Genomic DNA, 19,214 nt, shown 5'->3' on the forward strand with positions numbered 1-19,214 from the left:
GGCCCTTGGCTCTCTGGAAAAAAAATATTTTTAAATATATTAAAGGACTAAATACAAACATAGATATATTATATTAACAAAGTTAAATTTGAAATTTTATCTACCATTTGATTATCTATTTGAAATTTCAAATGTATTTATATTTACATAAATTGTTGATTGTTGCTTAAATAAATTTTAAAGTTAAATGTTTTTATATGACATTTTTCCAATGTATTATATTTATATACATTGTTAAATAAATGTATTAATGTTATCTATAAGTTATTACATTAATTTTAAAGTTAATGCTTTACTTGTTCTTTCTAAAATATTTTAAAGTTAATGTTGATTGTTCTAAAACTTGTTCCCTGAGTTCAACACTATAAATGTTTTAAGATCATAACAATCATTTTCTAAATTCACAACATTTGAAATTTCTTTTCTATAAATTTTTAAAAAATATTATTATTATTATTTTATAATTTGGGCCTGGGCTGTGTTGTGTTGCGTGCCATTTAGCTGAGCAATATACCTAGGCCTGACTGGCCACCTATGGCCTGGCCTGATTGACTACCATACTCATACCCTTACATTCTTCCTAAAAATAGTTGTCTATATGATATCTGTTTCTTCACTCTACTCTATCGGGAGCCATAATATTGATTAAATCATAATGTACTTTGTCTCTGTCTTTATTTACGATATCAACTGAAGTTAGTATTACTTCCCTCATCCCCTAACATTACCCTCAAATGTGGTAGTGATACCTTTTTTCCCCTTGCTATCCAGGGCATTAAAAGGCCTTTTTATACATTGCCAGAACCATCTCAACCAAGTTTCTGTTACTTTGTCTTCAATCAATGTCATTGCCACCATTTATTTGTTTTTTAACCTTGTCTTGCCTAGTTTTATCTAATTCTCCTTAGAACTAACCTGTTGTTTCTAGATTGCCAACTAACCTTTCAGTCGTGTAAAGATGTGACAATCACACTGAAAACTGGGAAGCATTCCTCCATTTAGTTGGCCTTATCTTAATTCTATGAGTAAATCAATACCAGTCTCTTCATCCCTATATAGACAGGTATTGAAGTTGCTTACACTCTAGTAGCTGGTACTTCTTCAATACACTTCATTCCCTCCTTAGCTTTTAGTAAAGATGCACTCAAGTATTAGTTTGTTTCAAACTTATCTTAGAACATTTTTGATTCTGAGGCTACTCCCAGAAGTTTTTACTGGGCATTTACTCCTTTTTTAATTTCATCTGTTAAAACAGATCTATAGCACATGATACTCCATTTTTTATTCTGAGGCTACTCTTAGAAGTTTTAACTGGGCATTTACTCCTTTGTAGTTTAATCTGTTAAAATAGATCCATAGCATATGATACTCGACGATACCTTGCCTACATGCTAGTTCATTCATAATTGATGCATGAAGATACTGAATAGCACAGTGCCTTGACATGAACCTGTGTGTTAACAGGAAATTCACTACTCCTTCTGCTGCCCTAAAGATTATCATGGCTCTGCGCATCACTTGAAAATTCTTTGACCTTCCTTTTCAAACTCCACCATATTAAATCTATCGAAATCCTGTCATAAACTTTCTCCAAATCTATAAAAATCATGTATAGAATTATAGATCTTTCTTCTCTTTCTTATACCTTTATATTAGTCTCTTAATAGATAGATCACATCCATTATTGAACTCCTGGGCATGCTAAAACTGATAATCTGATACAATTTTTTCAAGTAGTAATCTATGTTCCATCATTCTCTTCTGTAGCTTGATTTGTAATTCATAAGCCTAGTACCATAATTTGTACAAATTAGAATATCTCCCTCATTTTACATATCATTACTACCACCTTCCTCTATCAGTCTTATCATTTTCTTTTTTATGACTTTAAACTTGCACAAGTGAATGTGGCCTTTTATCTGATATGCTATTTCTTGAATTTATTTCATTAACCCTTGTTTTGGATCTGTTGTGGTCAAGATTGTGAATATTTTGCTTTATTGATGCTATGTGTCTGTTAGAAGTATAGCCAATTTAATCTGTAATCTGAATATAGGATGCCCTTTTGGAACTCTCATACTCTTTTGAGTGCCTGCTGCTTGAATCACATTACTCCTGATGTGTCTCTAGAGTGTGTTGCACATTAATACTTTCTCCATGGATTATTCTTTTTCCTTTGCTTCATTTTCTTTCAATTTCAACATTTGGGAACAATTTGTGGCATACTTTTGTGGCTTAATCCTACTCTGCTGCATTCCAATTAGTTCAAAATTTAAGTTTATCCTTATTAATTTCTACGATCTTTTATTGGTTGTTTCTTCATTGCTTGAGAATATTAATCATCCTTTATTTGTAAGATCTGAAACCTCATACTGGTTCTGTGACATGCTCATTCTGCAATTAACATTTAACATTATTTTCATCATTCTTTCTGTTGTTGGGATATTAGAATACCTACACATGAACCTCAAGTTTTCTAAATTTTTTGAAATTCTAATTTAACTTCTAGTGGACTTGATAGGCAGTTAAATTTGCAATTTGTTTGGCAAGCTGTTTGACACATGAGATGAAAGATTCTGATGTTTTGCTTCCTTTTTGCTGGTCAAATAGGCTTTGCTTTTAATTATTTTCTCAATAAATTACCATAACAAGGTCATATTTCCACCTCCAGGAGGATCAAAACATGGCTGCTGAATTGGCTACTTCAATGTCTAACTCACTGAAGGGAAGACCTGTGCAGGTATTATAATTTTTGTTTTATCAATTAGGATGACGGTGATGCAAACTTGAGTCCCCAAATATGTGCATTTTGCAGGGTCGCATATTTCAAGGCAAAGAGCCACCACAATTTATTGCTATCTTTCAGCCACTGGTAGTTCTTAAGGTAAGTTCTTAGTATATATGTAACTGGTCAGGATTTCTTGTTAAAATGCCTGGTTCAAAAATCTGTTTGAAGTTTTTTTTCTTATTTTGATGAGCTCATCCTTTTTTATTAGGGTGGTATAAGCTCTGGGTACAAGAACTATGTTGCAGATAAAGGTTTAAATGATGAAACTTACACTGTTGATGGTGTTGGACTCATCCGGATATCTGGGACTTCTGTGCATAGCAATAAAACTGTTCAAGTTGATGCTGTATGTGCCTATTGATTCTTTATTTTATTGAGATTCTCTAATACATGTTTTGCAAATGTTGTCCCTCTTATTGTGCATGGATTCTATTCCCTTTTTTGAATAGTTAAATTCTTGATGCTTCAATCATTGATGATAAATACACCTTCTACCCAACCTGTTGGCGTCCATACAAAAATACCAGGGATGATGAGCAATTGTTCACTTGTTTATTAATGAACTAGAATATCATATCAAGAATGAATAGAAACAAAAGCGAGAGTGACCAATACTAGTAATGTTAATGCTACCAATGACAGCTTAAGTACAACAATATTGGTTGTTGAAGGTTTTTAATCTTATGAACAAAATTAAACAGTGGCCTGAATGAAAGAACCATTCATAATATACCTACCTATTTAAAACTAGAGGTCTTGGAATCAACTTGGATTAGGTGGGATTAAATTTTCATTTGTTGAGAAAAAGCAATGGCAAAAAGAAGAAAAAGGAAACTTCCCCAGAAGGGAGAACTTTCATGCTTTTCTTCAATTGTCCTGTGTGATTCCTACTTGTTATTGTTAGCTACTAATCACTTTAGATACATGTTGCACAATTAATATGCTATTTGGCAAGCATAAACAAAGTGATAGACAAGCTCACATGATGTCAAAAGCTTTCCTTCAGGGATATACTGGAGTAATTCAACAATACAATTCTGGTGGCTTCATTTTGTTGATGAAAGGGTTTCATGCTCCATAAATTTCCCGACATATGATCAAGCTTCATGCTTTTATCACAAGACACAATAATCCCCTTTTTTAATGTTATGTGACGCAGCGTGTAGCGTGTGTGTGAAAAAAACACACCAAAATAAACCCTTAAAAGAGCAAACTTCAATGGCTGAAGCTTGGCTTTCAAGAAGGCGCAAAAACAATACTATTTTGCTAAGAAAACCCAAATAGGTTGCTGAAATTTGATTGAGAAAATTTTGATTATAAATTCTAGATCCTAGGCATATTTATAGTATTTGGCTAATCCAAATCCATCTAATATTTGGAAAACAAAATCCAACTAGAATTCTAATAGAAATAAATCATAAAGAAAAATTAACTGGAATCCTAATAAAAATAAAACCCTAATCAAACATGAACTAGAATCCTAAATCAAGTAGAAACATGAAGTAGAATCCTAAATCAAGTAGAAATATAAAGTAGAATCCTAAATCAAGTAGAATTCTAAAACTTAAGAAGTATTAAAATAATATTATGGCATTAGTATTTTGGTGATACTGTTTCGGTTTAGTTGGGTTGGCCTTGGGCCGAGTCTTGATTGGTGACTGCATCATTCACCTTCACTTGAGAAAAAATTCGACCTCGAATTTTGATCCTGTTTGGACAAATCCACATCCAATAAGTACAAAGAGAGATTAGCCACTTTGAATGTTTAGAAATACCCATATGATTAGGCAAATCCACAACATAAGCATTGTCATTGGTCTTCTTTGGAATCTTGTAAGGACCATATTTCTTTGGCTTGAACTTGTTCTGCTTTCCTGCTGGAATCCGTTCCTTCTTCAAGAATATCAGGACTTCATCTCCAACCTCAAATACCTTGTGCTTCATATGCTTGTCAGTTGTCGCCTTGTACTTCTTATTTGTGCAACTTTTGTTTGATATCTTCTTGAACTGCTTGAACTTTTCTGCTAAGGGAACATAAGCAAAGACATTCCTCCCCTTCTTAGCCATATCAGCATTGGCATGGGTCCAATCATCGCCATGTTTGTTTCCTTCTGCCTCCATTGCATTATTACTGTTAGATTGAGGACGTTGAACATTCCATCTTGAGCGCTTCTCTAATTTGGTAGATCTCATCACAAGTCTTTCTCCTCTCATTAGCTTTCTTGATTTTGACTCCTCAACAGCTTCCGAATTCATCAATAAATTTTTCTTGCCTGGAGAAGCATTCTTTTGCAACTGTTTCGAATAGAGGCTTATTCCATAACAACCATCAGTCTCTTCATTACTTAAAATATTGATGCTTGTATCCTCCTTTGGTCCAAGCACTTGATCAACTATAGTGGTAGCTGCTACAACATTCTTAGTTTCAGAATCTAATTTCAGATTAATATCGAAAGCAGTTGCGCTACCCGAGTTAACTAGCTTCGGGGATCCAACACCCCTATTCACAAAGAGACCCGTGTGATCATCTTGCTTTTGCAATTACGAAGGTGAATATGTTCCTATTGCATTCGATTCAACCATGCCAGAACTTGAATAAACTGTAGAAGGATTTGCTACCATGACCTCCATCTCCTTTACAGTCACAAGTCGATCAGAAGAAACGTCACCATCCTTGGGTTGCGAAGCAATGCTTGAGCCATCGGGACTGGAAAATACCCCACTATGAGTCAATAACCTTGGAGTTTCTGTCATGTTAGCAACATAAATCAGACCTGAGTTTCCAAACGTTGAGGTTGCTGGGACAACATAATCTTCAAAATCAAGCTCCAAACTCATCGAAAAGCCATTCTTTAGTTTATACTCATTGTTTCCCCAATGGTTGTGTTGCTGCGCATTCCTCCTAACCCCTTTACCACTAGGATTGGCTATCATACGACCAAGATCATCCTCATCGTCACTATCACCCATCATTGGTCTTCTAGGATTAATGAGGACAGGATTAATGGGGACAGGATTAATGGTTAGTCCTCCCGGTTTAACATAGTCGGCTTGATTCATGTCATTAGTCCGATTTCGATTATCCTTAACTCGTTGTAAAACGCCCAATTGGTTGCGGATTCGCTTCAATTGCTGCTCCATTGTACGAGTTATTTCTTGTTGTTTTTCGATTGCTCTCCAAACCGCGAGCAACCCCCGATCACCGTCACGAGGCTGGTTGCTACCGTTACCTTCAAGATTGGCCATCTGATTGGTTGATGAACCGCTCTGATACCACCTGACGCAGCGTGTAGCTTGTGTGTGAAAAAAACACGCTAAAATAAACCCTTAAAAGAGCAAATTTCAATGGCCGAAGCTTGGCTTTCAAGAAGACGCAAAAACAATACTATTTTGCTAAGAAAACCCAAATAGGTTGCTGAAATTTGATTGAGAAAATTTTGATTACAAACTTTAGATCCTAGGCATATTTATAGTATTTGGCTAATCCAAATTCATCTAATATTTGGAAAACAAAATCCAACTAGAATTCTAATAGAAATAAATGATAAATAAAAGTTAATTGGAATCCTAATAAAAATAAAACCCTAATCAAACATGAACTAGAATCCTAAATCAAGTAGAATTCTAAATAAAGTAGAAATATAAAGTAGAATCCTAAATCAAATAGAATTCTAAAACTTAAGAAGTATTAAAATAACATTATGGCACTACTATTTTGGTGATGCTGTTCCGGTTTAGTTGGGTCGGCGTTGGGCCGAGACTTGATTGGTGATCGTATCATTATATCACCAAAGCAATCATCAATTGTTGCTGGTAAATTCCAATCTGCAAAGTTTCCTTCTGAAGAATCAAGAATAATTTTGTTTTTGACTATTTCTTCTTGCACATTGCCTTCTGGGTTTTCCCTTTTGAATGTCCAGTTGTTACATGAATTGTATTGCAATGCATGTGCTATTAGTTCTTTTCTTTAGTTTAACTGGTTGAGTCTAATCCATGGGGAAGATAATTTGGTTTTTGTTGAAGGAATTAAGTTGTATCTGTCAGCATCTGTTGAGGCTTGTATCAGTTAGCGTCTGTTTGTTAGCTTAGTCTGTTATGTTTTAAATGTTATTTGTAGTCTAAGCCTATTATATAAATAGGCTTATCTTTTCTGTTTTGAATAACAGTTGAACGAGGCATTATTTTAGATTCTCTTTTCTTCTTTCATTGTTTTCTCTCAATTCTTAATCATCATTACATGGTATCAGAGCCTCGCGACAAACGTCCATGGCTTCAAATTGTGATTACAGTGCCTCGTCATTGCCTCGATCAGATTGTTCTTCTGATTCACAAGTTGATTTTCCATTGGCTGCAAAATCTTTGAATTTTGTTCCGATCAAACTTGACACCAGCAACTACTTGTTTTGGAAAGTTCAAGTGCTTGCAACTATCCAAGCTTTTGATCTTGTTTCCTTCATTAATGAGTCTCAATCGCCTTCGAAATATATTCCAGATCCGAATACAAGTGCAGATGTTTCGGATCAGACGATTATGAATCCAGCGTATCTAACGTGGATTCGTTCTGACTAGCTGCTTCTTGGCTAGTTGTTCTCGATGATAGACAAGGAAGTCCTTGCTCAAGTCATTCACTGTGAGCCGTTGAAGGAGGTATGGTCTTTGCTTGAGACTCTTTATTCACAACAATCTGTTGTTAAGTCATTTCAATTGAAGCAACAGCTAAGGTCGGTTAAGAAAAACTCACTTTTAGTGAATGATTTTATTTTACGTATCAAGACTATTGCGCATGCTTTAGCTGCGATTGGTAAACCCCTAGGAGATAAAGATTTGTTGTTAGCTATTTTAAATGGATTGGATCATGACTATGACACTGTCGTGAGCCTAATTACCTATCAGATGGATGAGATCAATTTAGAGAAAGTGCAGTATCTACTGCTTATGCACGAGCAGCGTCTTATGTCTAAGAATTTTGTTGATTCTACTGTTGATTCGTAATTTGTGAATTTTGATTCTGCTGCTAATGTGAATGTTGCAACACATGGTGGTAGATCTGGTAATGGTTTTGTCAATAACTCTAGAGGCGAATACATGTCTCGTGGAGGAGGTTTTGTGAATCAAAGTGGTAGAGATAGAGGCAGATTTGGTGGTCGAAGGATTTATTGTCAATTGTGTGGCAAACCTGGCCACTTCGTTGACAAGTGTTATCATCAGTTCGATGGAAACTTTCAGCATCCTTCTGGTTAAGGATTTGGTCAAACTGGACGAGGAGGTGGAAGTAGTTTTCAGAATCCAACAGAGCCATATGCATTTTTGACTAGTCCAAATGAATCTAACGAAGTTTTTATGGCTAATCTAGGTTCTACTTCCTCCTATAATTCTCCAACTTCTTATCTAGCCTTAGTTTGTCCGTATCAGTATAATGCTTAAGCTTCTTATCAGCCTTCTGCATCCAATTCTCCTTGGTTTGTTGATTCTAGCGCCACAAATCATATCACAACCAGTCTCAACAATTTGTCTTTGTCTTCTCCTTATCAAGGCACTAATAAGGTAACTCTTGGTGATGGTAAGTCCTTGCCTATCTCTCATATTGGTGTTGGTCATTTACGAACTCAATCCAATTCTCGATCAGTTCTTTCTTTACCTCATATTCTTCATGTTCCTCATATGAAGAAGAGTCTTCTTAGTGTCTCTCAACTCACAAGAGATAACAATGTTGTTGCTGAATTTAACTCTACCTCTTGTTTGATTAAGGACAAGGACTCTGGGTTAGTGTTACTCCAAGGAACTCTTAGAGATGGTCTTTATCAGTTGGTTTCAACTTTTGATTCTGTTGTGCCTACATTGTCTATATCATCTCAGAACATTCCTTCTTCCAAAACCTCTGATGTTGCTGCCAATCATTGTTTCAAGACCTCAAATGTTGTTTCTTTCTTTCCAAATAACAATTGTATACAGCAAAATCTGATTTTACCAGGTCCGCCTTTGAATACAAATGTAGCTCAAGCAATTTGTATAGGACAGCAGTGGCATGCCAAATTAGGGCACCCTACATTTCATGTATTGAAGCATATCTTGAATAAAATTCAAGTTTCTTGTCCACCATCTGTTGTTTCATTTTGTGATTCATGTAAGATTGAAAAGTCACATAAACTTCCATTTTCCAATTGTCCTATTACAACTAAACATCCTTTGGAGATAGTTACTCAGATGTTTGGGGTCCTGCACCTCTTGTCTCCATTGAGGGTTATCGGTACTACATTGTTTTTGTTGATGCTTATACCCAATATTCATGGCTTTATCCTTTAAAGTTGAAGTCTGATGCCCTCCAAACTGTCATTAATTTTCATAAACTTACTGAGTTGCAGTATAGTTTTAAATTGAAAGCTCTTCATACTGATAATGGAGATGAATTTAAAGCCTTTTTACCCCATCTACGTTCCTATGGCATTCAACCTCATTTTTCTTGTCCTCGCACACCTCAACAGAATGGCGTTGCTGAAAGAAAACATCGTCACATTGCTGAAATGGGTCTAACTTTACTTGCTCATGCTAACATGCGTTTGTCCTTTTGGGTTTCAGCCTTTCAAACTGTTGTTTATCTCATTAATGTTTTGCCCTCTGCTGTTCTTCATTTTCATTGTCCATTTGAGCTGCTTTATCATAAACAGCCTAACTATCTTGCTCTTCAATCCTTTGGCTGTACTTGTTTTCCCTATCTTAGACCTTACAATCGACACAAATTTGACTTTCATTCGTCTAAGTGTGTTTTTATTGGATATAGTCATGATCATGCGGGTTATAGATGTTTACATCCATCGGGCAAAATTTATATTTCCAGACATGTTCACTTTAACCCTAATGAGTTTCCCTATCCTTCTTTGTTTCAGTCATTTGGGAAACCTTCATCTGTGCCTCCTCCTTCTGGATCATCTACTACACTTTTTCATTCTCTTCCTTCCTTTTCTTCTAGTGTTCCTCGGGTATCTCAGTCGGTTGTTCCTCCTTTATCAAATTCTAATTCTGTTGCCTCAGTAGACAACTCTCCTGTGTCCTTTTCATCCTGTAGTTCTTCTACTGTTCATTCTTCCGTTCAACCTTCTCAACCTCCTCGTATACCTAAATATCGACTTCCTCCTGCACCATCTGTTTATCATATGCTTACTCGTTCTCAAGCTAGGTAGTCTTTGGTCTCTTCACCTCCTGTTCTTGTTACTTCTGTGAAACCTAGTACAGTTCATGAAGCTCTTCTAGATTCTCACTAGACTAAAGCTATGCAAGAGGAGTTTATTGCTTTGCAGTCCAATCACACTTGGGATTTGGTTCCATTCTCATCTGATATGAATCTCATCTGGTGCAAATGGATTTTTCGTATTAAGTATAAATCTGATGGCTCCATTCTTAGACATGAGGCTCGGTTGGTAGCTAAAGGTTTCTTACAAACGTCGGGTATTGATTATGGAGAGACTTTTAGTCCAGTTATTAAGGTTCCCACCATCCGGGTTCTCTTTTTCTTGGCTGTCAGTTTTGGGGGGATATTCAGCAAGTTGACATCAATAATGACTTCTTAAATGGAGACTTGACCGAGGATGTTTATATGACCCAAACAGATGGTTTTACTGATTCTCAGTTTCCTTCTTATGTTTGTAAGCTTTGAAAATCTCTTTATGGCCTCAAGCAAGCTCCAAGAGCTTGGTATACTAAGTTGCGGCAGGCTTTACATGGTTGGGGTTTTGTTCGGTCTATATCTGATACCTCTTTGTTCATTAAACGGACTGTTAAGGCGGTATTATTTCTTTTGGTGTATGTAGATGACATTCTTGTCACTGGCTCAGATTCTTCTGCTCTTACAGACTGCATTCATGATTTAGACACCTACTTTTCCCTCAAAACATTGGGGTCAGTTAACTATTTTCTTGGTTTTGAAGTGTTTCGGAATGAGATAGGGTTGTATCTCAGTCAATCTAAGTACACATTGGATTTGTTGCATAAAGCTGGTATGCAGGATTGCAAACCATGTGAGACACCAGTGGTTTTGGGTACTTCTTTTACTAATGAAGGTGCTGATTTCTTGGATCCCTCTCTTTATAGAACCATTATTGGTTCTCTTCAATACTTGACCTATACCAGGCCTGATGTCTCTTTTGTGGTAAATCGGCGTAGTCAATTTCTATATGCTCCTAAAGAGCAACACTGGACAGCTTGTAAGCGTTTGCTTCGTTATTTGAAAGGTTCTATTGGCTTAGGACTGTTGTTTACGTCTACTCTTTCTGATTTGAATTTAACAGTGTTCATAGATGCATACCATGCTGGCTGCAAACTCACTAGAAAATCAACCAGTGGCCTTTGTGTTTTTCTTGGTTCTAATTTGCTGGTTTGGAGTTCAAGGAAACAGTCAGTTGTCGCTCGTTCAGTGGGAGAAGCCGAGTATCGTGCCATGGCACTAGGTGCAGAGGTTTTGTGGTTACAATCCTTATTTACTGAGTTAGGGTATTCTTTATCTCAAGTTCCTGTCCTATGGTGTGACAATCTAGCAGCAAAAAGCATTGCCGAGAATCCAGTATTCCATTCTCATACAAAGCATATTGAAATTGATGTCCATTTTGTTAGGGAGAAAGTTGAGAATGGTGAAATTGATGTCTGGTATGTGCCTACTATGTATCAGGTTGTAGATATTTTTACTAAAGGTTTGTCAAGGGACAGGTTTTCTTTTCTCTGCAGCAAGCTTGGGCTTCGGTTATCTCCTGTTCATACTTTTATGTCTATCGCCGCTGATACCGCTAAAGATACCACTAAATTGAGGGAGAATGTTGAAGGAGTTGAGGCCTGTTAAGGCTTGTTGACTGGAGGTCTATATTGAGGGAGAATGTTGAAGGATTTAAGTTGTATCAGTTAGCGTCTATTGAGGCTTGTATCAGTTAGCGTCTGTTGAGGCTTGTATCAGTTAGCGTCTGTTTGTTAGCTTAGTCTGTTATGTTTTAAATGTTATTTGTAGTCTAAGCCTATTATATAAATAGGCTTATCTTTTCTGTTTTGAATAAACAGTTGAACGAGGCATTATTTCAGATTCTCTTTTCTTCTTTCATTGTTTTCTCTCAATTCTTAATCATCATTACAGTTTTTGCCCGTGTCAATGAGAATGTCCTTTGTACACAATTCATATCTTTGCTTTTGAATGTTATCAAATTATGTTTATTTTATGGCTTGTTCTTTTTTTTCCTATTCTTTGTAGATTTCTTCATGATTTTTTTTAATCTCTTTTCCCTTCTAGCAGTGTATATTTTTGTAAACTCCATCACAAAGATGAAGTTTCCGTAAAGGCCCCCAATTCAGCTATTGGTATTCAACCCTTGAGTTGTGGTCTCTTCCCTTTATTTAGCAGAAAAGATTAAAAAAAAGAGTAACAAAAAGAAAGCCCGTATACCTTCTACAGTATTTTGCTTATGCACTTCATCCCTAAAATTATATTTACTGCATTAAAAAAATTGGAATACTGTTTAAGTAGAGATAGAAGTAAAGACTTTTGATGTAGGTTGCACTTGATAGAATATAGAATTGAATGAAGAAAATTTGCTTAGCCCCAGTGTGATGTGTTTATAAAAATAACTGGATATATTTTAATGTGTTCAAAAGCAGAAAAAGTAATTCCTCAACATCAGTTTTCTAATTTCTGAGTAATGATTGTGTAATTGGTTATATTTTATCCTCGCACAAAACAATTGAATATTGATTCCTATCACTCTTTACATAAATGAACATATTTGTGATATATAGCAGACTTTTTTGCCATGTGACCAATGGGATGTACATAAATTTACATATATATGCTACTCGAGATCTCTTATATACTTGAGTAATTGTCTTGACATAAAATACAAAACTTTTTGTTTTCTGTCAGGTTGCCACATCATTGAATTCTAATGAATGTTTCCTTCTGCAATCTGGATCTTCTATGTTCATTTGGCATGGAAATCAAGGTACCTTTGAGCAACAGCAGTTAGCTGCAAAAGTTGCAGAATTTTTAAAGGTATGCCTTCTCCGTGGAATTTACTTTTCCTCAAGGTAGGTTTTAACTATGCTTTTCTTTGGACCTCTCAGAAGTATTGGCTTGAATGAATTTTGATAGTTCAGAACCATGACAGAACACAAATTAGATAGCCATTCCATGAAATTTCAGTTTTGGGAATTAAGAACTATTTTTGTTGTTTGTTGTTGTTTCCTCAGAAGGTACTCAAGGTAGGATGGTTAAAATAGATAAGTGCTTTTGGCATTTTATGTGATAGTAGAATCCCTTTAATCCAAGAAGGGAAATTTTACCTGACAGCTATGAGATTAGCTCTGTTGTATGGCAGAATTTTGGGCAGTAAAACACCAACATATGCAGAATATGAGCCAACTGCAATGATGATATTATGGTGGATGTGTGTAATCACACGAAAAGGAACACAATTAGCAATGAGGTTATCTGTAATAAGGTTTGGAGTAGCTTCTTTTGAAGATAAAATAGTGAATGTGTGTAAGATGGTTTGGTTATGTGAGGAAGAACAATAAATGCTTCTGTGATAAGAGTTGATGAGATAGAATGAATTTGTAGCAAAAGAGGTGCAGAAAGGTCAAGAAAAATTTGATGGGAAACGTAAGCAGGACATGGGTTATAATGGTGATACATAAGATCTGGTCATACACATAATTGTATTTTGACCACGTGTAGATGTGTTACTGTTGACATGCAGTGAGGTAAAAAATTGATTTTTCCCCTTTCAAAATTGCCTTTTGGCATCATATCATCTCTTATGCTGATTTCATAGCAAATATCAGATTTTTTTTTTCTTTCCTTTTTTGGTTAATGTCTTTTCATTATTTTCCCATGCCATATCATGTTTGGAATTGTTAAGATGTTTTACCGTGACCTGCTCTGTTTGAATTCCATGTAGCGAGACCTTGAACTTCAAGTGAAGTGCTGCCATCTCTTGAGTTTAATTTTATTATCAATCAACTCCTAGCCAATTTTGAAGATTTTCTTAGGGACTAGTGATTTTTCTTTTCTATTTTCTAGTAAAGTGAAGGTGCCAACCTTGCTTCCAGCTGCATATAAGAACATGCAAAATTTTCCAGGTTCAAGTTTTCCAATTTTGAAATGTGATTAAAGACTGAAATGCTTTACTCAGCATGAATGTATTTATGAATAAGATGATGTCATTTTACAAAAAAGCAAAAGGACATAATTATGTTATCAGTAGCAGTCAACATTAAACAGATATGCAGCCTAAATTTAGTCATAGTCAGCATCATGCCTAGCCATGCTTAATGTATTTGTCCGACAACATTTGAGACGTAAATTAAAATTTTGTACTGCATTGATATGTTGTGCTTTATTTGGTTAGTTGAAATTTGGTTTGCATTTCCAGCCAGGAACAGTTGTGAAACATGCTAAAGAAGGAACTGAAAGCTCAGCCTTCTGGTTTGCTCTTGGGGGAAAACAGAGTTACACCAGCAAAAAGGTAGCTCAGGAGATTGCCAGAGATTCCCATATGTTCTCATTCACATTCAACAAAGAAGGTAGGATTTCTAAATTCTAAACACAGTATGCTGCATTATCTTGATTTTTCTTATCATTCAACATATTTTCACAAGTTTTCAAATGCACTATGTGATTGACTTATAATTTTTTTTTTTAAGTTTAAAGCTGATTATGCCTTCTGACTGATTTCTCTATTGATTATTTTTGCTGACATGTGGATCCTCAGGGAAGTTTGAGGTGCGTTACAGAGATTCAAATTGGATGGAACTTCCTTGACTTTGGTGTTCAACAGCTCCTATATTTGACTGTTAACATTCCATTTCCCAGGTTGAAGAAGTTTACAACTTCTCTCAAGATGACCTGTTGACTGAGGATATATTGATACTTGACACACATGCTGAAGTGTTTGTTTGGGTCGGTCAATCTGTAGACCCCAAAGAGAAACAAAGTGCTTTTGAAATTGGACAGGTACTACTAGCATTGGATATGTTTCTTTCTTAAATAATAATTTTGATGTGTTTGCCACTGACTATTGAAGCCATTACAGAAATACATTGATTTGGCTGCATCTCTGGATGGCTTGTCTCCATATGTACCACTATACAAAGTGACAGAAGGAAATGAACCATGCTTCTTCACTACATATTTCTCATGGGACCCTGCCAAGGCTACTGTATGTGCTGCAACAACAGAACTATTGTTTACTTTATTATTTCTGCCTTCTGATTAGCTTATTTAAACAGAAAACAAGGTTTTTTTCACAAAAGAAGGCTATGACATTTTGTGTTCTCAGTGTGCATGAAACATTGGAAATACAACAACAAAACACAAACCTTAATTGCACTAGGTATAAAAGAAATGTTAGTTGAAATTAAAGAATTAGATGCATAATCAGGTTTTTCTTAGTCCAGTTATACAAATCCTTGCCAACCATAGTTTAGATGCAATTGAGAATATGGAAGTCTAGCCCATATAGTAAGCTGGGGGCAGAGAAGAGAACATATGAAAGTTATAGGAAGGGTATGAGAAACACCGAAAGCACATAAGAGAAGCTTCAAAAAGAATGAGCTAAATGCTACTTGAATGTGACTAAAATTTACTGGTATTATCATTTCTGATAAATAAATTATTTCTTTTTTATCTGCTTTTGATTTTTGAGAGAGGATGATTGTGAATCACTGGAAGCAGAAACTTACACTAAATGCCTTCAGTGAAAGAGAAGATTTGATTTTACAAGGCGAATTTTTCTTCCAACCCATGGTTGTGTGATCAGTGATGACTGACAGAAAGGTTAGGACAACTTACCATATTATATACTTTCATTGAGGGAAAATAGAGATGAAGTATGGTGTCAATGTCAATTCCTCAAGAAATTTAGAGGTGTTTTTTCCTTCATGTCTTTCTTGTTTCTTCTTATTTAAGTCTTAAGCTTCCAAACATAAATGCCCTATATACTGCATGAATTTTAAGTCATTTGCAGAACTTTTTGAGTTGAGATTTTTGTGGTTTTGACACCACAAAATACCAATTTCAATGATTATAATCAATTCACTCTTTAATTAGTACAATAATAAAATGAAATTTTAAGCATGCACTTAAGGAGGTTCCAAGTGCCATATTCATCTCCCTTGTATCAAACCACAAGGGATGGCTGGATTTCATATTTGTAGATCTTATCTTATCTTTTAGGGTGAAAGCATGGTTGGTTCTTTGCACCTAGTTTGTTTTAGCTGCTATGAAAGCATGGTTGGTTCTTTGCATCTAGATTGTTTTAGCTGCTATAATTCAATGTTTGATGTAATCTAGAAGTTCTCATTAACAATTACAAACTAAAGTAAGAGCATTTTAGGGATAAATTAAATTAAAAGGATGATTATGATATAACTCAGCTAGTTAGGTCTCTTGCTAGGTGCATGTCGAACTACCATGCTAGGTGCATATCGCATATCCATATTTGTAGATCTTTTTTTTATCTTTCAGGGTGAAAGCATGATTGGTTATTTGCACCTAGTTTTGTTCAAGTTCCTATAATTCAATGTTGGACGTAGCGTTCATTTCAAATCTAGAAGCCTCCACTAATAAACTAAACTAGAATATTTTAGTGAGGAGCTAAATTAAATGACTATGATATTAACTGCTAGTTAGACATCTTGCTAGGTGCATGTTGAACTACCATCCTACGTGCATATCCCATATCCGTATTTGAAATATCACGGATTCAGCATGAGTATTTGCAAATTTATAAGAGTGCATGCAATGCAAATGATAATTTTTTGAAGAAGAAAAGAATGCGAAACTTAGTAGTTATTACATGTATTCTCAGGATGCTACTCCAGAATAATTAAACTGGTATTTCTTGTGAAGGTCATCACTTCTATGTGTTGGGGTAGTTATTTTGCCAAAAATCTCATATTAGCTGCATCAAATTTTTTTATTTTTTCTACTTTCTTTAACTTAACCAGATCTTTTATGTCACATAGGCGCATGGAAACTCGTTCCAGAAGAAGATTATGCTACTTTTTGGTGCAGGCCATGCTGCGGAGGTATTCTTTGTTTATTATGTGCTTCAGTTTCATGATTTCTCTTTTTCTCTTTCTCTTTATTCCTTTTTTTTGGCTGTTTCTTTTGTTTATTTTTCTTCCCCTTATTCCTTTTTGGTTTGTGGTATTCCTTATATTCTGGTTGAATAGTAGGGAAGTTAGATGAGACCATTTCAATTACATTTTCGGGGATCAATCCTGGGCTGGGGTGCTCATAGTATATTTTTTTTATCCTATTAAATTCAATGTATGATTTGTTGGGTTTAAAAGCTCTCTCTAGTCTTTTGATATCTGCTGTTTTGGGCTTTAAACAAAAATTGAAAAAGAAAAGAAAACAGGATTGGAGAACAGAATTTTTTTTGTTGTCAGTCATGGATTTGAGGCTGGGCTACTTAGCTGAGATGGTACATATATTGGTCACATTGTGTTCTATATGGAGTAAATTTCAATTACTCATTTTGCTGTCCAAAATACTTGTTTATGACATTCTTGAACTCTTTGCACTTCTCTTTATCTTCATGATTGTGAAAGGCATTATATTTAACTTCTTCGCTAGTGAGGTTACTTTCTAACTTTTAAAGCTATGCAGAGCCAGGACAAGTCCAATGGGTCAAATAATGGTGGACCAACTCAAAGAGCCTCAGCCTTGGCTGCCTTGTCTTCTGCATTTAATCCAGCTTCTGAAACCAAAAATGTGAGTACTTCAAGGTCATCTGGTACAGGTCAAGGATCACAGAGAGCAGCTGCCGTAGCTGCTTTATCACAAGTTCTTACTGCTGAGAAGAAGCGGTCACCCGATGCTTCTCCTGTTCGTTCCACCAGAAGTCCTTCTGCAGAATTTAGCTCACAAGGTGCTGAACCATAAAGATGATTTTGTATGCTTTATATCTGGTTATACACTTATGAAGTTCCATCCTCTTCATTTTTTCATTCAGCATTTCCTATTACTTTTTGTTTATTCAGTATATTTTTGTCCAACCTAGTTGTATTATCTACTTGCATTCTTCGTCTTCTTTCCTCATGGTTATGCCTTTCTAACATGTCCACTTAAGACCTGGCAATTTATTAAGTTTAAATTTTGAACTAGGAAAATGAGAAATGTAATTTAGGGATATTAAATGAGAGAAATTTTGGCGCCCATCTGTTAATGATTTTTTAACGTCCCAAATTCCAGGATTAAACACATGGAATTTATCTTTATGGTTAAGCTAGTAATTCTCAGTTGCATTCTGACTTCTACAATGCACTATGCATTGAAGCATGAAGGAACTTGTTTTCTGTTTAGGTGGCTATTCTCTTTTGATCTCGTAGTTAATCTTGTGACTATAGAATATCTCAACATATTTTAATCTCCATTTGCAGCTGGAATAAGAAGTGAAGATGTGCTTCCAGAAGTTGAGGAATCTAAGGAAGGTTCTGAAGTTGAGGCTGAGATTGCTGAGCTTGTAGAGAGCAATGGGGACGATTCAGGGTCCAAAGAAGATGAGGAGCAGGATGAGAATGATAGTGAAACTAGTCGAAGCATATTTAGTTATGATCAACTGAAGGTTCATTCTGAGAACCCAGTTACAGGAATTGATTTTAAACGAAGAGAGGTTGGTTGATTTGAATGGTTTATGGCGTACGAACATTTTATTCTTAATACTTACACACGCGTGACCCAACACACATGTTCATATGATTTTCTGCATTTGCCTTTTCAGGCTTATCTATCTGAGGAGGAATTCCAGACTATATTCGAGATGCCAAAAGAAGCTTTCTATAAATTACCAAAATGGAAGCAAGACATGCACAAGAAGAAAGCCGATCTTTTCTAGAAATTGATTTATGCAAAAATGGAATGATTTCTCTTCTTTTGTTGCTAATTTTAATTGCAATGCCTTGTTTGTGATGGCATCCTTTGTGTAGGGCAACTTGGTTAGATCACTGTGTCTAGCATTTTTTAGTTGGCCCTCGCCTTTATTACGAGTCTGTCTTTGTAGTCGGTATTTATTTTCTCAAGCAGTGTATCAAGAGTGATTTTTTTGTTTTTGTTTTTTTCATTTTCATTTTTTGTTTTTGGGTCCCATCTTTTAGTGACTGCTGCATTCGGGGTTCAGGAACAGCAGACAAGGCGAATTCTTTGATTTTGGTTGGTATCACAAGTTGTGGGTTTGGAGGCTCCCCATTTTTGGTTTGTCATCTGTCAAAGCAAGGGTGTATATGCGTTGCACTTATACTGGATTCTGATATTAATGAACACGTTTTTTGTTTACCTTTATTGGCATTGCTTTCGTGGTCAAACAGCGTATCAACATCTATTGTTTCTCGTCAAGGTAGGCAGGGTCCGGTTGTGCTAGCGAGCGATGGGTGATGTTAAGAACTTAAAGAA

General features: G+C 35.6%; 1 protein-coding gene across 3 annotated transcripts in view; it reads left to right on the forward strand.

The window, feature by feature from the left end:
* LOC127790028 (villin-3-like) overlaps positions 1–19,103 on the forward strand; it is a 43,629-nt gene extending 24,526 nt beyond the window's left edge. For 2 of the 3 annotated variants that reach the window (XM_052319253.1, XM_052319252.1), the window contains 12 exons: positions 2,672–2,740; positions 2,816–2,884; positions 2,997–3,134; positions 12,681–12,809; positions 14,191–14,341; positions 14,530–14,540; positions 14,631–14,771; positions 14,851–14,976; positions 16,784–16,846; positions 17,433–17,694; positions 18,206–18,438; positions 18,547–19,103. In XM_052319253.1, coding sequence (XP_052175213.1) covers positions 2,672–2,740; positions 2,816–2,884; positions 2,997–3,134; positions 12,681–12,809; positions 14,191–14,341; positions 14,530–14,540; positions 14,631–14,771; positions 14,851–14,976; positions 16,784–16,846; positions 17,433–17,694; positions 18,206–18,438; positions 18,547–18,660 — 1,506 coding nt within the window. In that variant the 3' untranslated portion in view covers positions 18,661–19,103. Of the gene's footprint in view, positions 1–2,671; positions 2,741–2,815; positions 2,885–2,996; positions 3,135–12,680; positions 12,810–14,190; positions 14,342–14,529; positions 14,541–14,630; positions 14,772–14,850; positions 14,977–15,462; positions 15,584–16,783; positions 16,847–17,432; positions 17,695–18,205; positions 18,439–18,546 lie in introns of those variants that run through there. The other variant, XM_052319254.1, reaches the window with a different exon arrangement.
* The last annotated feature ends 111 nt before the right edge of the window (positions 19,104–19,214 follow it).

This window comes from Diospyros lotus, chromosome 14 (assembly GCF_014633365.1).
Source record: "Diospyros lotus cultivar Yz01 chromosome 14, ASM1463336v1, whole genome shotgun sequence".
NCBI classification, from domain to species: Eukaryota; Viridiplantae; Streptophyta; class Magnoliopsida; order Ericales; family Ebenaceae; genus Diospyros; species Diospyros lotus.